Source organism: Eimeria acervulina, genomic scaffold, assembly GCF_000499425.1.
Source record: "Eimeria acervulina Houghton genomic scaffold, Eah_scaff160, whole genome shotgun sequence".
NCBI classification, from domain to species: domain Eukaryota; phylum Apicomplexa; class Conoidasida; order Eucoccidiorida; family Eimeriidae; genus Eimeria; species Eimeria acervulina.
The window spans coordinates 25,725-47,500 of record NW_013549075.1 but is presented as its reverse complement, the minus strand read 5'-3'; the positions used below and the strand labels follow the sequence as shown (position 1 = coordinate 47,500).

At 52.2% G+C, this 21,776-nt stretch overlaps 5 protein-coding genes across 5 annotated transcripts in view; 3 read left to right on the top strand and 2 right to left on the bottom strand.

The window, feature by feature from the left end:
• EAH_00022150 (hypothetical protein) overlaps positions 1–2,360 on the top strand; it is a gene marked incomplete at both ends in the record, with an annotated part of 2,983 nt that extends 623 nt beyond the window's left edge. The window contains 3 exons of the mRNA XM_013393338.1: positions 1–837; positions 1,479–1,564; positions 1,984–2,360. The exon at positions 1–837 is cut by the window's left edge and continues 623 nt beyond it. Of these exons, the coding sequence (XP_013248792.1) occupies positions 1–837; positions 1,479–1,564; positions 1,984–2,360 (1,300 nt within the window). The remainder of the gene's footprint in view (positions 838–1,478; positions 1,565–1,983) is intronic.
• Positions 2,361–5,280: 2,920 nt separating this feature from the next.
• On the top strand, positions 5,281–8,879 carry EAH_00022140 (hypothetical protein, conserved; the record flags this gene model as incomplete). Its single annotated transcript, XM_013393337.1, has 5 exons — positions 5,281–5,406; positions 5,878–7,689; positions 8,072–8,184; positions 8,255–8,482; positions 8,660–8,879. 5 exons carry the CDS (start codon positions 5,281–5,283, stop codon positions 8,877–8,879), a joined length of 2,499 nt encoding a protein of 832 aa, XP_013248791.1.
• Positions 8,880–9,043: 164 nt separating this feature from the next.
• On the bottom strand, positions 9,044–11,259 carry EAH_00022130 (WD domain, G-beta repeat-containing protein, putative; the record flags this gene model as incomplete). Its single annotated transcript, XM_013393336.1, has 2 exons — positions 9,044–10,515; positions 10,785–11,259. 2 exons carry the CDS (start codon positions 11,257–11,259, stop codon positions 9,044–9,046), a joined length of 1,947 nt encoding a protein of 648 aa, XP_013248790.1.
• Positions 11,260–12,010: 751 nt separating this feature from the next.
• On the top strand, positions 12,011–20,550 carry EAH_00022120 (hypothetical protein, conserved; the record flags this gene model as incomplete). The annotated part of the gene is made up of 9 exons (XM_013393335.1): positions 12,011–12,061; positions 13,051–13,427; positions 13,477–15,040; positions 15,258–15,423; positions 15,763–18,393; positions 18,991–19,052; positions 19,683–19,781; positions 20,103–20,227; positions 20,490–20,550. 9 exons carry the CDS (start codon positions 12,011–12,013, stop codon positions 20,548–20,550), a joined length of 5,136 nt encoding a protein of 1,711 aa, XP_013248789.1.
• A 740-nt stretch (positions 20,551–21,290) lies between these two features.
• EAH_00022110 (hypothetical protein, conserved) lies at positions 21,291–21,776 on the bottom strand (the record flags this gene model as incomplete). Its single annotated transcript, XM_013393334.1, has 1 exon — positions 21,291–21,776. The coding sequence occupies one exon, from the start codon at positions 21,774–21,776 to the stop codon at positions 21,291–21,293; it is 486 nt and encodes a 161-aa protein (XP_013248788.1).

The window sequence follows — 21,776 nt, the reverse complement described above, 5'->3', positions numbered from 1 at the left end:
TCTTCCTCTGGTGTCTCCTCCGAAGCAAACCCCAGCCAATGAAGCACAAGCCCCCGCAGCAGCAGCAGCACCCGCTGCTGCAGCAGCAGCAACAGCAGCAGCAACGCCACCCCTACCGCCTACAGCAACCATCGCAGCAGAAACAGCAGCAGCAGCAGCAGCAGCAGAAGATAGACAGAACTCAGAGAGGCAGCTTCTGCTGCGGGCCCCTTCTCTGACGGAAGCAAAACCAGCGTCCTCTTCTGCTTCGGGTGCAGCAGCATTCAGCAGCCCCAGCAGCAGCAGCTGCAACAGCAACAGCAACAGCAGTAGCAGCAGCAGCAGCAGCAGCAACGATCCGGTGTGTGCTAGTTCCGATAGCCTGCTGCTGAGACTGGTGCCGTCTCGGTTGCTGACGTCTTTATGCTGCAGGCTGCTGCCTTTGAAATCTCTGGTGTCTCTTAGCTGCTGCTGCAGAGCTTTGCTGCAGCTGTCTATACACCACAGATGGGTAGACAAGGCAGTACAGAGAGGAGCCCTTCAAGACCTCGCTGATGAGTGCTGCTGCTGCTGCTGCATGCGAAACAGAGCAGCAGCAAACGCTCAAACAGAAACCCCCAGCAGCAACTCCGCTTGGACTTTCCACAGCCCCTATAGCAGCAGCAGCAGCAGCGGCGGCAGCAGCAGCAGCAGCAGCGACGAAAGCGACAGCAACAGTAGCAGCGACGAACGCAGCAGCAGCAGCAGCAGCAATAGCAGCAGCAGCAGCAGCAGCAGGCGCTGCTGCTGCTGCAGTGGAAAGAAGGTTCGAGGGGGGAGCGTTGGGGTGCTGCCTTCATTGTGTGGGGACATTTTCAGGTGTCTCCTCAGCGCATCACTCCCAGACAGTTTAACAGATGAAATTCGCAGAGACGTCTGCCGTACATTCCCTACTCGCCCTTTGTAAGCTGCTGCTGCTGCTGCTGCTGTTGCTGCTGCTGTTGCTGCTGCTGTTGCTGTTGCTGCTTCTGCTGCTGCCGTTGCTGCTGCTGCTGTTGCCGTTGCTGCTGCTGCTGTTGCCGTTGCTGCTACTGATGCCGCTACTACTATTGCTCATTTTGCTGCTGCTGCTGCTGTTGGTGCTACTGCTGCTGCTGCTTCTAATGCTGCTGCTGCTACTGTTGCTGCTGCTGCTACCGCCGCTGCAGCTGTTGGTTGTTTCTTGCTGTTGGTGGTGCTGGCTTGGCGTTGATTTCTTCGGATGCTGTTGCTGCTGCTGCTGTTGCTGCTGCAGCTGCAGCAGGGAATTGTTCTTGCTGCAGTGGAGCGCTTTGCCTATGTCCCCTGTGTTTTGCTGTTGCTGCTGCTCTGCCGTTGCTGCTGCATTTTCTTCTGATGCAGCATTCGATGCTGCTCCTGCTTCCGCTGCCTTTGCTGCTGCTGCTGCTGCATTTGCTGCTGCTGCTGCATTTGCAGGTGGTTATGTGTAGATGTGTGGGGTGTTTGGGGTGCCTGTGCAGCTTTGCTTCTCGTCGAGGGCAGCAGAAGCTGTACGATGTGCTGCATGCATTAGCTGCAGCAGATCCAAGGACAGGTTACTGCCAAGGTAAGCTGCTGCTGATGTTGCTGCTGCTGCTGTTGCTGCTGTTGATGTTGCTGCTGTTGCTGTTTCTGCTGTTGCGTGTCCTTCTGCTGTTGCGGGTGCTGCTGCTGTTGCTGCTGCAGCTGCTGCTGGCATTACTGAAGCAAGTGCTGCAGCAACTATCGGGGGAATACTCCTGCTGCTGCTGCTGCTGCTGCTGCTGCTGCTCCCCGGGCCTGTGCAGAAGCTCCTTGTGTTTCTTTTTGTTGATTTGTTTTGATTTGTTTTGATTTGATTTGTTTAGGGATGAATTTCGTAGTAGGCGCGCTGCTGCAGCTGTGCAGCAGCAGCAGAGTGCATGCGTTTTGGGGCTTTCTGCTGCTTCACCGCGCACTTAATTATAAAATGCTGCACGAGGGACCCGTAGCTCTACTTGCTGCCAGAACGAATCAGTTTGTCTCCATCATACAGTAAGACACAAGAAGCAGCAGCATTTCCTGCCGCTGCAGCAGTAGCAGCAGCAAATGCAAATGCTGCGGCGATAGAAAGTGTTGCAGCAGCAGGAAATGGTGTAGCAGCAGCAAATGGTGTAACAGCAGCAAATGCTGTAGCAGCAGCAAATGCTGCAGCAGCAGCAAGTGCAACAGCAGCAACAAGCGCAGCAACAGAGGCCAGTGCAGCAGCGAGTGCAGCTGCAGCGGCTACACTGTCTACAGAAGCAGCAGCAGCATCTGTACAAGCAGCATTAGCGGCAAGGGTAGCGGCAGCAGCTGCAGCAGCAAACATGCCAGAGGGCGAGCCTCTGCTAAGTCCTGAGTAGGAGCAGTAGCATGTGCAGCAGCAGATAAAGCGGCAACAGCAGCAGCAGCAACAGCAGCAACAGCACTGCAACCGCAACTAGCGCAGCAGCAGCGGAGGACTTCGGGTTGTCTTGAGGTGTATGTTGAGGTTTATTTGAGTGTCTCTGCATCTTGTGTCCGTCTCCGTTTCGCTGCTGCTGCTGCAAGGAGACAGCTGCTGCTTGGTGTCTCTGTTTTGCTGCTGCGCTGCAGGGAACGGCTGCCCCGCCTCTGCAGCCATCTGCAGGGACAGTGTCTCTCTGTTGGCTTCTTTATTACTCAAGTTAGAGACATTAAATAAATAAATAAGACAATAAAGAGACAGTAAAGAGACAGTAGAGACATTAAAGAGACAGTAGAGACAATAAGGAGACAGTAAAGACATTAAATAAATAAACAAGACAATAAAGAGACAATAAGGAGACAGTAGAGACAATAAAGAGACAGTAGAGACAATAACGAGACAGTAAATAAATAAACAAGAGAATGAAGACAATAAATAAATAAAGGAGATAATGAAGAGACAATAAAGATTAAACAAACAAATAAGAGAATGTAGAGACAATGAAGAGACAGTAAATAAATGAACAAGAGAATGAAGGCAATAAAGAGATAATCAGGAGAATAAAGAGAGACATTAAATAAATACAAGAGAATGTAGAGACAATAAAGAGACAATAAATAAATAAACAAGAAGGTAGAGACAAATACAGGCAGTAGAGACAATGCAGAGACAGTAGAGACACAAAGGAGGTGAAGAAGAAAAAGCAGGGGCAATAAAGAGACAGTAGAGACAGTAGAGACAAGCAAGAGACAGTAGAGATAATAGAGAGACAAGCGAGAAGACGCAGAGACAGTAGAGAGACAAGAGACAGGCCGTAGAAGCAATAGAGACACACTTAATTAGATAAAGAGAATAGAGGGGCAAAGATAATAGAGAAGGGACAGAGACAATAGAGAGGAGTCATAAATAGAAGAGACAGTAGAGAGACAGACAGTAAAGCAAACAGAGACAGCGAGAGTAGAGACAGAAGGGAGACAGCACAGATAACATAGAGATAACAGATATCAAACAAAGACAATAAAGACAGCAGAGACAGTAGAGACAATAGGCAGACAGGAATGGGTGAAGACAATAGAGAGACAATAGAGGGACAGAGAGAGACAACAGGGAGACAGTAGAGTGAAAGCAAGAGAGACAATCGAGAGATAGTTGAGACGGAGACAGTAGAGACAGTAGAGTTAGAGACAGCAGAAGCAAACGAGGCAGGAGAGACAGTAGAGACGCAGACAGTAGAGACAGTTGAAAAGGGCAGTGTCTCCTTTGCCTCCATTGCAGTGTGTGCTGTTTGCTGCTGTCTCCTTTTTGTGGTGTCTCCTCAGTCTCCTTTGCAGTGTCTGCTGTCTGCTGTCTCCTTTGTGTGCTTTTAATTTGTCTCTCAGTGGCTGCTCACCAGCTTCACTGCTTTTCTTGATTTGTCTCTGCTGGGCTGTCTGTGGGACTGCTTCTTTGCTGCTGGGTGGAAGGCGTTAGCTTGTGCAGCAGCAGCTGTCTTCTCGCGACTCGAGAGACAGCTGCTGCAGCAGCCTTCTCTTGACACCATAATTGCAGTCATGCAGGTATCTCTCTCTGCTCCTCTTCCTCCTCCTCCTGCTGCTGCTGCTGCTGCTGTTCCTACTACAGCTGCTGTTCCTTCTGCTGCACCTGCTGCTGCTGCTACTTTTGCTGCAGCACTTGGTGCTCCTGCTGCAGCAGTTGCTGTTCCTGCTGCAGCAGCTGCTGTTGTTGCTGCTGCTTCTTAGGCTGCTCTCATTGCTGCTGCTGCTGTGGTGCTGCTGCGGCTCTTTTCATTCATTGGGATCCCCTGTCTGCTTTCTAGTGTATGCTGAGTTTCTTTGTCTCCTCTCAGGTGTATACGGAGGTCTTGTCTCTGTTTTGAAGTGTATGCTGAGGTTGTTGTGTCTTCTATGTTGTGTCTTTTGCGGTGTATGCTGAGCTTCTTTGTTTTTGCTTCCGGTGTCTGCTGAGTTTCTTTTATCTGTTTTGCTGCGGTGTATGAGGAGCTTCACGACATACACTGTGGGGTGTCTCTGCAGGCCCAGAGGCATTCTAAGACATTTTGCTCTGCGAAGGAGTTTTTTATTTGGATGCAACAAACAAAAATAACAAACAAAGATTTATTTACTGCTGCGCTTAATGCGCATGCTGAACTCTTCCTTGTGAGGGCCCGGCTTCTGTCTCCTTATGCGGTGTATACTGTCTCTTTATGTGGTGTCTGCTGTCTCCTTTCTATTTCTTTGTTTTTCTTCGTTTGGGTTTGCTGCTGTGTCTCTCATCTGTTGTCTCCCCTCTGCTGTCTTCTGTCTCCTTTCTCTTGTTTTGTGTTCCTTACCCCCCAAAGCTTTTTTGTTTGTTGCAGCTGTCTCTGATGTCTCCTTATCTTTAGTCTCTTTGCTTGTTTCTCTTGTGTCTTGTCTATTTTTCTATTTTTGCCGTGTTGTCTCTGGTGTCTCCTTTCTCCTGTGGGCTGTCTCCTCATTCTGCTCTCTGTCTCCTTTGGAGTGTCTCCTTTTTGTAATTTGTTTTGTTTGCTTGGCCTCATCGACTGTCTCCTTTGTTTTGTTGTTTGTCTTGTGAATACTTTTGTTTGTCTCCCTTCTCTCTATTCTTCCTGTCTTTCTTCTTTTTCTGCTGTCTCTTTCTTTTTTTCTTGTCTTGTCTTCTCTTTGCTGTCTCCTTTGCTGTCTCCTGTGCTGCCCCCTTTGCTGTCTCCTTTTCTGTCTCCTTCGCTGTCTCCTTCGCTGTCTCCTTCGCTGTCTCCTTTGCTGTCTCCTTTGCTGTCTCCTTTGCCTAAAGAGACAACAAATAAATCTGTGCTGCGTAATTTCAGGCTCTTATCCATGGCTTGCCTGCTTCCCTCCAGCAGCAGCAACAGCAGCAGCAACAGCAGCAACAGCAGCAGCAGCAGCAGCAGCAGGGAGGGGACAAGGGAGTTGTTAGTTTCATCTTCGAGCGAGATAACTCAGGTACGAGTCCGCAGCAATGTTGTTAGCTGTCTCCTTTTCTTTTATTGCTCTGCTTTTTATTTCTATTTTTAAATATCTTTGTTTTTATTAGCCCGTTCTTGAGGTGTCTGTCTCTCCTCATCTGTCTCCTTTGTGTCTCTTTGTCTCTGCCTCTGTCTCTGCTTCTGCTGTCTGTCTCCTTTGCTGTCTCCGTTAGATAAATTTTTGTGTGCTATCTTGAATAATATATTTCTTGTTGCTGGTTTGTTTGTTTTGTCTCCTTTCATATCTTTTTTGTTTTTGTTTTTATTTTTTATTTATTAATTAGAATAATATATTAAACAAAATAAAGTGCCTCCTCCTTTTTTTCTTTTGTAATATATTTCTTGTTGTTTGTTTGTTTTGTTTTGTTTTGTTTTATTTAATGTAATGTACTTTTTTTTGTTCTTGTTCGTTGTGTCTCCTTTTCGTTTATAAGAATATTCATTCTAGCTAAGGCTGTCTTTAAGTGTCTCCTCAGGTGTCTCCGCCGTAGGGGCCCCACATCTCGTCTCTCTCCAAGGCTGTCTCCTCTCTAACTCAGCGCTTGCAGCAGCAGGCCTACTGCCTCCCCCATCCCCTAGCAGCAGCTGCAGCGGCCGCAGCAGCAATAGCACCAGCAGCAACAGCAACAGACGCAGTAGTGGCAGCAGTGACAGCAGCAGCAGCAGCAACAGCAGTGACAGCAGCAGCAGCAGCAGCAGCAGCAACAGAGAGTGGGTAGCGGTGGACATGAGGGGCCTTCTGACTCGTCAGTATATGTGGGAAGGCAGCTGGCTGCATGCGCTGCTGCAGCAGCATTCTGCTGCTGTGCTGCAGCAATTTGCTCTCTCAGATCCTTTAAGAGACCTCTACCGCAAATGCTGCCTCAGCAAACCCTCTGTAGATACATTAGCATTTACAACTGCTGCTACTGCTGCTGCGGCAGCAGCACCTGCTGCGGCTGCTACTGCTCCTCCCCCTTCTCCCCGCGACGGCGACAACGAGGGTCGTAGCAGCAGCAACAGCAGCAGCAGCAACAACTGCAGCAGCAGCAGCAGCAGCAGATGGGGCTGTGCGCGTTATTGCTTGCTGCCCCTATCAGCGCTGGAGAGGACACAAGGGGAGTTGCTGCAGCAGGAAAAGGAGACAAATAGAGATGTCTCCGTGCTGCAACGCAGAATTGAAGCTGCAGAGCAGAGGAGACAGCAGCTAGGCCTCAGCCTCAACAAGCAGCAGCACAAACTGCTGCAGCTCCTCACGCAGCAGGAGAGAGCTGCGCAGCATAAGGCAGCAGCAGCAGCAGAACTCAACGCCACTCTCGCTCAGCAAACGGAGGACCAGCAGCAACAGCAGCAGCAACAGCAGCAACAGCAGCAGCAACAGCAGCAGCAGGAGGCAAAACCTACCTGCTCTGACGAGCAGCTGCCATCGCCGAAAGGAGACAAACAGCAACCGGTGTCTCCTGCAACATCTGCTTCCCCCACACAATGTCTTACTTCTGCTGCTGCTGCTGCTGCTGCGGAGACATTCCCAGCAGCAGCAGAACAAGCAGCAGCAGAACAAGCAGCAGCAGAACAAGCAGCAGCAGAACAAGCAGCAGCAGAGACAGGAAACGCATCAGACACCTCCGAGGCCTGTGAGGCCCTTGAGGGGGGAATGCAAAGCCCAGCAGCAGCAGCGCGCCCTGCAGCGGAGACAAACGACACACCAACAGCAGCAGAAGCAGCAGCAACAGCAGAAGCAGCAGCAGCAACAGCAGCAGCCTCTATGTCTGGGGGGGCGAGGCCTCAGAGTCTAAAGGCGATGCTCTCTGAGGTTCGCTGGCACCAGCAGCTCACAGCAACAAACCGCAGGAACTCTTACGCCAAGCTGCAGCAGCAGCAGCAGCAGCAGAAGAAGGAAGACCAGCAGCAGCAGGAAGACCAGCAGCAGCAGGAGGACCAGCAGCAGCAGCAGCAGAACAAGCAGCAGCAGAAGCTTGTCTCACAAGGTCTGGGCGATGCAGGTCTTGTGCAGGAGGCGGAGGGAGAGGGGGAGAAACTCTCAAGTGAAGACAGCAACAGCAGCAGCACCAGCAGCAGCACCAATGGCAGCAGCAGCAGTAACAGCAGCAACACCACCAACGGCGACAGCAGCAGCACCACCACCAACGGCAGCAGCAGCAGCAGCAGCAGCAGCAGCAGCAGCAGCGGGAGTGGGTTTGGCCTATCTTTGGGCTGGGGAAGGACAAGCATCCGCAGAGGAGACAGCGCGAAAGAATTGATTGCACCTCTCTTAAGGAAGGTGAGACCTGCTGCTGCTGCTGCTATTGCTGCTGCTGCTGCTTCTGCTGTTATTGCTGCTGCTGCTGCTGCTGCTACTGCTGGTGGTGTCGCTGAGTACTGTTACCTTCAAAATGAATGCTGTCTCCTCCCACTGTCTCCTTTTGAGGTCTTGAGGTGTATGTCTGTCTCTGTTTATTCGTTTGTTTATCTTGCTTGCATGCGTTTGTTTAGTTTTATTTTGTTTGCTTTGTTTGTTTTTGTTTGTTTATATCTTCGGTGGGTCTTTATCTGTGCCTCTCTTTAAGTTGTTCGTTTATCTGTCTGTCTCCGTTCGTAGCATTTGCTGCTAATGCGTCTCCTTGCTCGTGTTTAATCTGTCTCCTTTGTGTCTCTTTATGCAGGTAGCTGCAGCAGAGAGGGGCGCCGCGAGGGCCTTTGCTGCGGTGCTGCAGCAGCGCAGCTTCTGCGCGTCTCTTGCTGAGGAGCTGAGGGAGTTGACGGAAGCTAAAGAACAGTATGTTGCTGCTACTGCTGTTGCTGCTGCTGTTGCTGCTGCTGCTGCTGCTGCTGCCGTTTGTCTGTAGGTGCACTCCGTGGCTGCTGGGTGTGGCAGCCGGCTGCTGCAAGATTAGCAGCAGCAGAAGCAGCATTAGCAGCAAGATTAGCAGCAGCAGCATTAACAACAGGATTAGCAGCAGCAAGATTAGTAGCAGCAACAGCAGCAGCAGCATTAGCACCAGCAACAGTAGCATTAGCAGCAGCAGCAGCATTAGCAGCAGCATGTCAATTGGCTCTAATCTCATCTTCTCCACGTCAACAGCGGATTCACAGGACTGTTATTTAATAAAAACGGGAGACGGTCCCAGAGAGACGATCCCAGGGAGACGATCCCAGGGGAACGATCCCAGGGAGACGATCCCAGGGAGACGATCCCGCATATAATCATGTTGGATTGGGTGTGAGTGTTGTGTGCGTTGCTGCTGCTGCAGACTGCAGCAGTCTCTTGTCGCCTTCCTCAACAGCCAGGAGGAGGTGAGGAGACAGCTGACGATACAGCTTCTAATGGAGGCGCTCTGGGTCCCACACCTTCCCTGCTTTGAAAGTGCAGAGACACCGCAGCAGCAGCAGCAGCAGCAGCAGCAGCAAAAGATGCAGCGGGCTGAGGAAGCAGAGGAGAGACAGTTGGGGGCTGGTGCTGCTGAGACGTAATCGAAGTGTCTCTTCTTTATAAAGGAGACTCTGCATGCAGCACCAATAAAGATGCATGCAGGAGGCCCTGAGAAGGGAACAGAAAGGAGACAGAAAAGACAAAGGAGACAGAGGTCCCGGGGGAGATGCAAGCTGCTGCTGCTGCTGTCTTTGCAGCAGTCTCTTCAAGAGAATCGGAGACAGGCCAGGCAGCCATCGTCTCCTCCTGCGAGTACTGCAGCACAAACATTATGTGTCTCCTTCTGCTGTATCTCCACAGTCTTCACTGCATGCACACCTCCTCTTCTATCACACCCATATCCCCAGCACACTTGGGGCCCTGGGGGCCCCCCTGCAGCAGCCCTCTGGGGGGCCCCCCCTGCAGCAGGCCCCTGGGGGCCCCCCGCTGCAGCAGCCCCCTTGGGGGGCCCCCCAGGACCCATGTCTAGCAAATAGACAGCGCCTTCTGCTGCACCCCCTATTAGCAAGCCGCTGGTTTCATCAAGGAGGGCCCCAGACAAGAACCCGTCTTTGGCTGCATGCAGGGAGGCCGCTGGGGTGTCTATACACCGCAAATCCCAAAGTTTGCAGTAGCCATCTGCCCCCAACGTAATTACTTCAGCACAACTCAGGGGCCCCCCTCCCCTCCTCAGCGGCAGCACGCTGTTAATAGCAGCGCGGTGAGCCTGAGCTGTACAGACAGCTGAAGGGAGACACCGCAAATCAAAGACACACAAACGGCCGTCTCCGCGTCCCCCAGACAGCAGCAGCGGCACAAAGCCGTTGCTGCTGCTGCTGCTGGTGCTGGTACTGGTGACACTTGCTGCTGCTGCTGCTGCTGCTGCGTCTGGAGGCAGCAGCAGCTGCAGGTCTCCAACAGCCCCTCTGTGTGCTGCTGATATTCTTGCTGCTGTTCTCTGTGCATTTAAATCCCATACAGACACAGCACCGTCTCTGCTGCCAGCAGCAGCAAATGCATTAAGCCAGACGAACTGCAGCAAAGGAGACAGTTCAGCAAGGTCCTTTGCTGCTGCTACTTCAACAGCAGCCATCTCCGCTATTTGCTTCTTCTCTCGTAGACCCCACAAACGCAGAGACCCATCGTACCCTACTGAGGCCCCAAGGGGGGCCCCCGGGGGGCCCCTAACCTTCACTTCACTCACACCAGCGCGGTGTCCAGGGGGCAGCTCAACTGCTTTAATCTTCTCTCTCTTAGAACGACAACTCATCCCTACATTACCCCTCGGGGGGCCCCCATTGGGGCCCCCCAAGGGGCCCCCAGTGGGACCCCAATGGCTCCCCCCAGCCGATCCTGTTGCTGCCCTCAGATGTTGTTCCTGCTGCTGCTGCTGCTGCTGCTGCTGCTCTGTATCCCATAGGAGTTCTGAATGGGGTGTATTTATAGAGGGGGTGTTAAGAGACGGCCAGAGACAGAGACGGCCGTCAATACCCCCAGAAAGGAGACAGCCGTCAGCAGCAAATGCGCAAGAGACAACCCAGTCGCGGTGTCCCCATGAAGCCCCAAACAACTCCGCTATCAGAGCGCATGCAGCCCCATCAGCAGCAGCAGCAGTAGCACCGTCACCAGCAGCAGCAGCAGCAGATAAGTCAAACAAACGCAGCGAACCGTCAGCGCTGCCAGTCGCACAAATCCTCTCTGAAGGCAGCAACAGCAAACCACAATAAATGCATGCATGCAGGTGCTGCAGCTGGTGCTTGTGCTGTTGTTGCTGGGTAAACTGCGGCAGCTGCAGCACTAGCAGCAGCAACAACAGCGCAGTGCAGCGCAGCTTCTGCTTTTCAAGAGGGCATACAAGAAGGCCCTCTAGAGTCGGGCGGGAGCAGCAGCAGCAAAGCATCTGCTGCTGCCCCTCAGTGAGATCCCCCTTGCTTCCTGAGGGTTTAGGGTTTAGGGTTAGAGCGCACTTGAGGGGTGCAGGTCTATACATAAGATAGAACGATGATGCCCTTCGGGGAAGACAGTAGCAGCAGCGGGGCCCCTTCTTGCTGCTGCTGGGCTCCTCAACATCCGCAGCGGGCAGCAAACATTTGCTGCTGCAGCCTCTGCTGCTGCTGCAGATGGGGCCCCTGCAGCAAAAGAAGAATTCACCCAGCTGGGGGGCCCCCCACGGCAAGACCCTGACACCTGTCCGCTTCCTCGGGCAGCAGAAGGGGGCCCCCTGGGGCCCCCAGACGGGGGGCCCCTGGGGCCTCCAGACGGGGGCCCCCTGTGGGTACTGTAGGGGGCCCCCATAGGGGCCCCTGCAGGGGGCCCCCTAAGGGTACTAGAGGGGGGCCTCATGGGGCCCCCAGAAGGGTTCCCCCTTGCGACAATAGAAGAGGGCCCTTTAGAGACACTAGAGGGGGGCCCCCTGGGGGCCCCAGAAGGCGCTGGCCTCATTATGGGTGCCTTCCACAGCAGCAGCTGCTGCTGCTGTGCCTACTGCTGCTGCTGCTGCTGCTACTGCGTCTGAATGTTCGCTCCGTAGAACTTGTGCTGCAGTGGGTGCTGTAACAGCAGCAGCAACTACAGCTGCTTTCGTTGCTGCTGTATAGCAGCAAACTTGTACTTGCTTGCTTCTACACACGCACCGTCAGCTGCCTCCCATGCTGCTTCTTCTGCTCTTGTTGCTGCTGCTCCTGCTCTTGCTGCTGCTGCTTCTGCATCTGGTGGTGTTGCTGCTCCTATTGCTGCTGCTGCTCGTGGTTTTGCTGCTGCTGCGGCACTATACTACTCTGCAGCAGCAGCACTGAATGCTTCTGCTGCAGCAATCAGTGCTAGGGATTATCTGTCTGTTTTGTATCACTTGCTGCAGCTTGTGCTGCTGCAACTGCAGCAGGGGTTGCTGCTGGGGCTGCTGCTGCGGTGCCGCTGCTGCAGCAGCACCTGCTGCAGAGAGCCTCGTGAGGAGACAAGAGACACACAAAAGGAGACAGAGACAAACACAAAACATACAAAGCAGACGGAGAGACAGACAGAGAGCTAATGGGCCCTTGCGTGCTCCTGCTGCTGATGGTGCTGTTATTGCTGTTGCTGCTGCTGCTGGTGTGGTGCTGTAGCTCTTGCTGCGTCGCTGCTACTCAGTGTTTTGTCTCTGTCTGTCTCTCTCTCTAGTCTCCTTTAGCAGATACACCTCACTCAGAGAGCGCAGATGTTGCTGCAGCTGCAGCAGCAGCAACAGCAGCAGCAGCAAACCAACAGAGTGGGATAGTGATGAAGGAGACAGCTGGGGAGACAGGGCCCTGAGACAGCAGCAAAAAGCAACACACAAAAACTAAGCAGCAACGCGGAGACAGTAGAGAGCAGCACAACAGAGAAGAATAACAACAGCCACACAAACAAACAAACACCCGGCAACTTCAGTGATTCCTCCTATTGCTGCTGCTGCTGCTGCTGCTGCTGCATAGCAGTAGCACTGTAGTTGCTAATGCACAAGGAAATAAAGAAACAAAGCAGCAAATAGAGCAGCAGCAAAACAAGCAGCACATTGAATATCCTCCAATAGTAAAGACAGCAGAGACCAGACAGCAACAACAAACAAGGGGACAGAGCAGGAAGCAGCAGCAGCAGCAACACCAGCAGCAGCAGCAAAAAATAGAAGCAGCGTACACACCAACTGTATCCTTCTGTCTCCTTTGTCTCTTGCTGCTTCCTAACTCTTGGGGGCCCTGGGGGCCCCCTCCGTCACTGAAATAGCAGCAGTTGCTGCTGCTGCTGTTGCTGCTGATGCTGCTGCTTCACCGCTGCCGCCACCTCACACGGGGGCGCCCTGTTTAATTTGCTGCTGCTGCTGCTGAGCTCGCAGCAGCAGCATTCAAATAGAGATATTATGAAGACAATTTACTTGAGAAGTTTTAGATAAAGAAAAGAATTAGATAAGCACTCATTTGCTTCCGCTGCACACTCAGCAGCAGGAGCACAGCAGCAGCAACAGCAGCAGCAGCAGCAGCGGCTGCTGCAGCAGTAGCAGTAGCACAACCGCAGCCACAGCAGCAGGGCAGCGGCATGTGTATCTTTTATTTTTGTTTGCTCTTTAAGATATTTTTATGATTAATTTGCTACGGCGTTTGCTGCTATATCTCTTGCTGCTGCAGCAGACGCAGCAGCTAGAGGTGGTGCTCTCCCGGCCTCCTCACTCTTTCGTTTACTCTCTCTTCTTTTTTTCTTTTTTCTTACTTGTTTGATTTGTAGTCGCAGCACTCTAGCACCACATTCGCACAGGTACAGCAGCAGCAGCAGGAGCGGCAGCAGCAGCAGCAGCAGCAAGACACACGCAGATCGCCACAGCCCCAGACGCTGCAGCAGCATCAGCAGCAGCAACAGCAGCGACAGCACCGGCGGGATCGTAGTCACAGCAGCAGACGCAGCAGCACCAACTGCAGTGGCCGAAGCAAAAGCCACAGCGACTGCAGCGAAAGCGGAAGCAGCAGCAGCAGCAGCAGCAGCAGCAGCAGTAATCGCTTCGCCAGCCGTAGCTGCGTGCTAAGCAGCAGCAACTGCAGTCCAAGTAGCAGCAGCAGCAACAGCAGTAGCAGCAGCAGCAGCAGCAGTAGCGAGTGCAGCAGCAGGTCTGCTGCTGTTGTTCTTGTTCCCCTCATGGGTCTCTGTTTGCTGCAGCAGAATCATGCCTCAACCCCAGCTGCTAGGCGACAGCTTCCTGCGGCCTCTTGCAGAGCAGCTGCTGCTGCGTCAGCAGCAGCTGCTGCTTGAGGAGGAACGCGACAGCAGCAGCATGGGGGAGGCCCTCCTGAACAGCCGCTCACGCCCCCAACACGATAACAAGGGTTACAGCGTGCAGCAGCAGCAGCAGCTGCTGCAGCAGCAGCAGCAACAACAGCTGCAGCAGCAACGTTTGCTGCTGCAGCAGCAGCTGCACAATCTCGAGCGCAGCCAAGATGTGCTGCTCTACGGGCAGCAGCAAGAGGCGCAGCAGCAGCAGCGTCACCGGGACTTTCAGCAGCAGCAGCTGCAGCATCTACAACACCAGCAGCAGCTGCAGCACGTGCAACAGCTTCAGCAGCAACAGCAACTCCAACACTTGCAGCAGCAGCAGCAGCAAGATGTGGCTCCGCGAACAGCAGCTGCGCGCTGGCGCTCTGTAGACGCAGCGGCGGCTGCACCCGTGCAGCAGCCAATGCATAGCAGCAGCAGCAGCAGCAGCAGCAGCAGGGACATCTATGGAGGGTATGGAAGGGTAGACCCTTCTCTTGTCTCCTCTCCGAGTGCGCGCTGCGGGTGGGAAGCAGCAGCCCCAGCAGCAGCTGCTGCACGCCCAGCAGCAGCAGCAGCAGCAGCAGCAGAGCCTTTCAGGATCAGTGCTCTTCAACAGCAGCAAGAGCCGCTGCTGCCTCCATCGTCTGCTGCCACTCCTTGGACGCGCCGGACTGCAGCAGCAGCAGCAGCAGGCCCAGCAGCAGCAGCAACAGGCCCAGCAGCAGCAGCAGCAGGACCAGCAGCAGTAGCAGCAGCAGGAGGGGAGTCAGGCTTGCTGCCTTCGGGGCTCTCTGTGGGGGCAGAGCGGCTGCTAGAAGACCTGTCTCTAAACAGCAGCGCCTGGGCTTTGTGGAGACAATCTCTTGGCTGGCAGTTAGGCCTCAGCAGCAACAGCGCGCAGATAGCTGAACAGATACTCCGACGTAAGCAGCACACGCAGCAGCAGCAGCAACAGCAGCAGCAACAGCAACAGAAACAGCGGCAGCAGGAGGAGCAGGAGCAACAGTTGGCGGAAGATAGCCGGCAGATGCAGCGCCTGCAGCAGCAAGAAGAATCGCTCCAGCAACAGCAGCAACAACAGCAGCAGCAGCAACAGCAACAGCAGCAGATGGGGTCTCTTTCGTTTAAAGGGGAGTTGCAGCAACTAAGTCATGAGGAGCTGCAGCAGAAAGTAGAGGAGGCCAGACGTCTCTTCATGGATCTGTCTCCCCCGAGGCAGGCATCGTCTGCTGCTGCTGCTGCTGCTGCAGCTGCTGCGACTGGTGCTGCTGCAGGTGCAGCAGCTGGCGCTGCAGCAGTGGCTGATGGGCAGAGCGTTGGGGGCTCAGGAGAGGAGCAGGAGTCTGCATCTGTTGCTGCTGCAGCTGCAGCAGCAGCAGCAGCAGCAGCAGCAGCTGCTGCTGCTGCTGCTGCCCTCGGAAGAGACCGGAGGACAGACGAAGAGGGGACGTGGGCCGACGTAGAGTTGGTGAGTGTGGGGTGTATGCACAGATGGGAGCTGCATAGACAGTTGAAGCAGATCTCTGCTGTCATCCTCAGCCTCGCCCTGCAATTAACAGACAAGGGTTTGCGCTGCTGCTGCATTAACTCCTTTTATCTGCTGCTGATCCAACTGCTGCTGCTGCTGCATCTGCTGCTGCAAGTGCTGCTGCTGCTGCTGCGTCTGTGTTGGGGTGTATGTACAGGCCTTGCCCCCAGTACTTGGCCTGCCTGTGCAGCAGCAGCTGCTGGAGGTGGGCAGCAGCAGTCCGCCTCCTTTGGGGGCCCCACACCTGCGGAGGGCCCACCAACGCCTGGGGGCCCCCAGGAGATATCTACGCCACAACCGCAGCCCTTCTAAACAAACAGAGGGTCAGCTATATATATATCTATATATATATATATTAATGTATATATATATACCTGCATATATTTAACTATTCATATGTATGCATATATGCATGTATATATATATATATATATATATATATATATATATATGCATGTACATATATCTATATGTTTTGTATCGTATCTACTATTATGTACATATATAATATATATATATATATATATATATGTTTGCTGCTGCTGCAGAGGCTTTCTTGGGCCCTCCACGTCCACCCCACATGATATCATCTCCGCAGACGGCGAGGCGGTTTGCTGGTGCCGCTGCTGCTGCTGCTGCGCAGTCGCCGCTGCATGCATCAGACACCGAAGTCTTCGTGAAGCCCCGCCGCAGCCGCCCTCCCATGTGGGGTGCGGCCTCCTGGAGAAGCAGCAGCAGCAGCAGCAGCGCCGCTGCAGCAGCAGCCGCAGCAGCCGCAGCAGAAGCTTTCCCTTCTGTTCGGAGGGGCGGAAGAGACGCAGCAGCAGCAGCAGCTGCTGCTGCTGCTGCTGCTGTAGTGGTAACAAGAGGGATGAATGAGGAGGAACAGCTGCACAGGGAAGCTGCTGCTGCTCCTGCTTCTGCTGCTGCTGTTCCTGTGCTTCCTCAGCCCCGCAGCAGACGGTCGCGTTTGCTGCCGCATGCAGGCAGGCAGATGGAGACAGCTGGGGGCCCCCCGGAAGCAAACGGCTTCTTAATGGGGGCCCCCAGGCCTTCCTTACCCTCACTGGCGATGCCCTTCCGCTCTTCAGCCCCCGCAGACACCTCATCCGACTGGCAGCGCATGCAGCAGCAGCAGCAGCAGCAGGACCGTATGCGCCAGCAGCGCTTGCAGCATCAGCAGCAGCAGCAGACGGAGACCGATGAAAGCCCTGAGAGTGACGCGTACGACGCGCCTGGAGCTCCACACAGAGGGGAGGAGCAGCGACACCAGCAGCAGCAGCAGCAGCGACGGCAGCAGCAGCAGCAGCAGGTGGCTGTGTATGAGGAGACAGCTGCAGACTCTTCGGAGATGAGTCCGCGTTCAGGAAGCCCAGCGGAGACAGACAAATCTTCATACCAGAGGATTGCTGCTTATAGTGAAGGCTACAGTGCGCCTTCCCCAGCAGCATCAGCAGCAGCAGCAGCAGCAGCAGCGCCTGCTGCTGCTCCTGCTGCTGCCGCTGGCGAGGGGAGCCGTCTACAGCAAAGTGCCGACGATGGAGACAGAACGAATGAAGCCTTTGCTGCTGGAGGCCCCAAACGCGCCTCTGTTCCCGCAGCCCCAGATAGCAGCAGCAGCAGCAGCAGCAGCAGCAGCAGCAGCAACATGCCTCAAGAGGGAATGGGGAGAGGTTCTGTATCAGCCTCGGTGAATCTGTTAGAAAATCCAGGAGGTGCTGAAGCAGCGACAGCGCCACAGGAAGATGGCTATCTGCCTGCTGCTGCAGCAGCAAGTGACTGGGCGGACGCAGCAGCAACAGCAGCAGACGCAGCAGCAGGAGCAGAAGGAGCAGCAGCAGGAGCAGCAGAGGCAGCTGAGTATTCAGATGCGTGGAGAGACGGAGGGGACAGCCATCAGTTTGATGTCCCCGAGGAGCCCTGGCTGTCGGACGGCGAGGCGGCACCGGATCAGCAGCAGCAGCAGCAGCAGCAGGAAGAGGAGCAGCAGCAGCAGCAGGAGCAGCAACAGGAGAAGTTGGGAGAAAGGAGGAGGGGCCTAACAGCAGATGCAGCAGTCTCTACAACTCCAGACAAGCGTCTCCTTCCAGAGACAGAAGCACTTGTTGCTGTCTCTTCAGGAGTTGCTGCTGCCTCCCCAGCAGCAGCAACAGCAGCAGCAGGAGCAACAGAAGGTGCAGCAGGATCCGGCGACGCTGCAGCAGCGTTGGCTGCTGCTGCAGCAGCAGAAACACCTCGCGCTTCACCTGCAATGGCACTACCGGCAGCAGGAGCAGCAGCAGCAGGAGCAGCAGCAGGGGTGTCTCCTGTCCGGAGTGTACAGAGGGGGATCCAGACGTCTCCCGAGCAGAAGCGTAGGCCGAGGGCTTTAAGAGGAGGGAGACGAGGAGAGCGGCGTCGTGGGGTGTCTCTGCAGCTCGATAGTTACTGCCCCCCTCCAAGTGTCTGTACACCTGAAAGGAGATACCCTCAACGAACCCGTCTGAAGCCTTTGCTAGCTTGGATGGGGGAGCGAGTAGATTATAATTATTTCGGCATGGTAGATGTTGTTCGGTGCAGCAATATTGTAGATTTATATTTAACAACAGGAGATGTAGGGGCTCTCCCTGATGTCTGTCTTGCTGCAGAAGACCCCAAGAAGCTTCTTAAAAAAATCGTTAAACAGCAGCAAATGGTGCTGCCACAAACTACTCAGGCTATAGAGGACCAGCAGCAGCAGCAGCAGCAGCAGCAGCAGCAGCAGCAGCGGCAAAGGACACAGCAACACACGCGTCACAACCGCAAGACAGCAGCAGCTTCTAGTAGAAAGAGAAGAAGCAGTGGGGCCTCCTCCTTGGGATCGCCTAGAGGAGACGATCCCAGGCATAGCTCAGTGCAGGGGGGCCCCCAAGGAGACAGCAGCAGAAGAGAAGGGAGTTTGCATTTAAAAGGAGACAGAAAGAGACTCCGGACAAGCAGCAGCATGAAAGATAAACAAACAAAACACAAAGATAAACAAAAAAGAAAACATAAACTCACAGCAGCAGAAGATAATACACCACGAGACATACAACCTACAGCAGAGAGCAGCAGCAACAGCAGCAGCAGAACAGGCAGCAGCAGAAACAGGAACAGCAGCAGCAGCAACACCAGCAATTTGAAGAGGCCATCGTTTGCTGCAGAAGATAGCGGCAATTCCCCCTCGCGGATGTCTCCTGCTGCTGCTGCTGCTGCTGCTGCCGACTTGAGCGGAGACGACAGCGGGGGCGTCTCTACTCCTGAGGAGACACCAGGGGCTTCCGATGCAAATGGCAGTGAGTTTCTTTTGTCTCCTTTTGTGTAATACTCTGTCCCTTTTCAGCTGTCTCTTCATCTCCATGTGTCTCCCTTTTGTTTGTTGTTTTTCATTCCTCTTTGTTCTTTTTGTTTTGTTTTTTTTTTGTTTGTTGTTATTTGATTAATTATTTTATTATTTATTGGGTTTGTTTGGTGCTGGTGTTTTGTTTTACTTCATTATTAATTTTTTCGTGTTTTGTTTGATTGTTATTGTTTGTCTCTTTTGCTTGATTTCTTCTTATCATTACTTATTGTATTTGTTTGCTGTTGCTTCCTTTATTATTTTGTTGTTTATTCTCGTCTTACCTATTTTATTGCTTGTTTGTTGTCCTTCATCTCTGTTGTTTGTTTTATTACTTTGTTGTGTATTGCATTTGTCTTGTTTATTTTCTTTGTTATTCCCTTGTACTTTATTTTATTGTAATTGTTTATTTATATTTTTTTGTTTTTGTTTGTTTCATTACTCTATTGTGTACTCCATTTGGTTTGTTTTCTTTGCTTATTCCCTTCCCTTTGACTTTATTTATTTAATTATAATACTCTATTTTATTTATTTTTTTGTTTTGTTTGCTTAGAGATATTCATCAGGAGGGAAGACGCAGCATGGAGGGCAATTGGGCCTGGGGACGCCATGCAGGTTTGTCTGCACTGTCTCCTCAGCCCCGCACTTAAAGCAGCAACAGTATAGATAATAATAATAATAATAATAATAATAATAATAATAATAATAATAATAATAATAATAATAATAATAGTAATAGTAATAGTAATAAGTAGTAATAGTAATAATAGTAATAATATTAGTAGTGATAATGATAGTTAATAATAATAATAATAATAATAATAAATAGTAATAGTAGTAATAGTAATAATATTAGTAATGATAGTAATAGTTAGTAATATTAAAAATAATAGCGATAATAATAGTAGTCAGAGCTACTAATCATAATTGCATTTGTCTGTCTCTCTCTCTCTCCCTTTGTCTCTTTGTTAGTGTCTCCTTAATGCCTTTTCTGCGCCTTTTTCCTTGGCTTGTTTTGTCTGTCTGTCTCCGGTGTCTCTGTTTGTCTTTTGGGGTTTGATTTTCTTCTTTTCTGAATCTCTTAGCTGTCTCTACTCTCGTTTGTGCGTCTGCTTAATGCGTGGTGTTTGTTATGGTTGTGTCTTGCATTTCTGCTGGAGTATGTGGTTTGCGTTGTCTCCTGTTTAGATTGTTTCCTTTGTTTGTCTCTAAATGCTTCTTCTCTGTCTCCGGGTGTACATGCAGCTCGCCGTTATTCGCCAAGGCCGTCGTGTGGTGTCTTGCAAACTCCGGCTGAAGGCAGGCTTTGTTAAGGGCCCAGACAACGCTCAGAAGAAAGAAATCGTAAGCAGCTTCACCCCCACTGCTTCTGCTAATGCTGCTGCTGCTGCTGCTGCTGCTGCTGCTGCTGCTCCCATGTGGTAGCTGCAATGCTGCTGCTGCTGAAGTGCTGCTGTGTTTGTTTCTTTTCATGCGTTTGTCTCTGTTTTGGTTTGAGTGTATTTTTGCTCATTTCTTTGTTTGTCTCAGTATATACAAGCCAGGGTTCCTTATACTATTCGTTTACTGCATACAACTCAGTCCTTGTTATATTATGTTTATATGTTTATAGTAGATTACTCTACGTGCGAGTGCTTGTTATGCTTGCTGCGGGTGTGGATATAGTTTGGGGTTGTCTTATCTGGAGGCCCTCTGGTGCTGAGTGCCCACGGAGAAGATTTTGAATTGCTGCGGGGCGCATTCTTTCAAGTCGCTCCCCATGAGACATGGAGCCTTAGAAACGACCAGCAGTCAGTGCTGCTGTTGCTGTTGCTGTTGCTGCTGCTGTTGCTGCTACTGCTCCTACTGTTTGTTGCTGCCTCTATTGCTGTTGCTGCTGTAGCTGGCTGGTGTGGCTGCTTCTATTGCTGGTGCTGTTGCTGCTGTTGTTGCTGCTTCTGTTGCTGCTATTGTTGTTGTTGTTGCTGCTGCTATTGTTGCTGCTGCTGCTATTGTTGCTGCTGCAACTGCATTTGCTGCTCGTGATGTCTCTGGTTGTGTTTTATTTGTTAGGGACGGCGGGTACGCGGAGATATATCTTGCTTGCATATTGCTCGATGCTTCTACAGATTAAAGTGTTTCTTTCTTGTGTGTGTTTGTGCACGCTCTTCTTGATGCGGTTTGTTGCAATAAAACAAAATAAAAATTATTCCTGTTCATCGACAACTCAACTACGCATGCGCAGCTGCTGCAGCTCCTCCTGTGGGGCTTCCCGTTGCTGCAGAAGTTTGCAGCAGCTGTTTGGGGGCTTGAAGGCCTGATATTTTGTTTAATTAATAGGGACACTTGAGTTAGGGTTTATTGGCGATGACTTTAAATGCCATTGTTTCTTTGCTTTAGCTAGCTACAGACAGACACACCGTCAGCAACATACGCAAAAAATACTACGAAGTTGCAGCGGGTGTACAGACACCTCAGCAACTCTCTGCTACCTCTTCTGTGCACGGGACAGCAGCAAGAGGGCTGTATCCCCTCCTCCGTCTGCCTCGGTGCTGCTGCTGCTTCTATCAGCTAGCAAGCTGCAGCAGCACCTGCTGCTGCTGCACCATCTCTGTATTGATGTTCCCTTCAAAGGGTTGCTCCCTGCAAAGGCAGTTTGCCGCGATTCATAAACCTGATAGACTTGCGCACTTCAACGGAAATGAAGGTAGATGAAAGGCAGGCCAAAGCCACTCCCGCTGCTGCTCCTGCTGCTGCCGCTGCTGTTGTTGCGGCTCGGTGAGTTGCGGCTGGTAGCCCCCCGTTCAAATGCAAATGCTGCTGAGGGACCCAAGATAGGGGCAGCAGGAGCCCCCTAAAGGTTGTAAGAGAAGTTCAGGATGACGTGGGGCCGTTGGTATGCGCTTCCTGCTCTCTTGTTTGCTCCAGCGTCTGTTCTAAGAACCGCACGAAGCAAACTGCGCTGTCTGTGCTATCGAAAGCAACAGCGATGGCTCGGCCTGAAGTAGAAAGTCTGAAGCCAACGACTTTGGGGTCTTTGAGTAGTTTAGCGTCTGCTGAAGCCTGATCTACCGCAGAGGGCCCGTATATCCAGGAATCTATATCCTTATAAGGAATAGGGCGCACCTTCTCCTTGAAGACTAGAGTTAAGATTCTCTTTGCAGAATCAAGAGTGAGCTTACACTCAATGCGTTGACCGTCAGGAAATAACACCTCTACACTGCTACCTTGGCTGTACTTCTTTAGCCACGCGTCGTAAACCTTTGCAGGCAATTCCTTCAGACCTGCTAGCGCCAATTGCTGCAAAGTTACGTCTGAGTTGTCCTCCCCCTCAAACCCGCAACAAACGGAGTTTCCCAT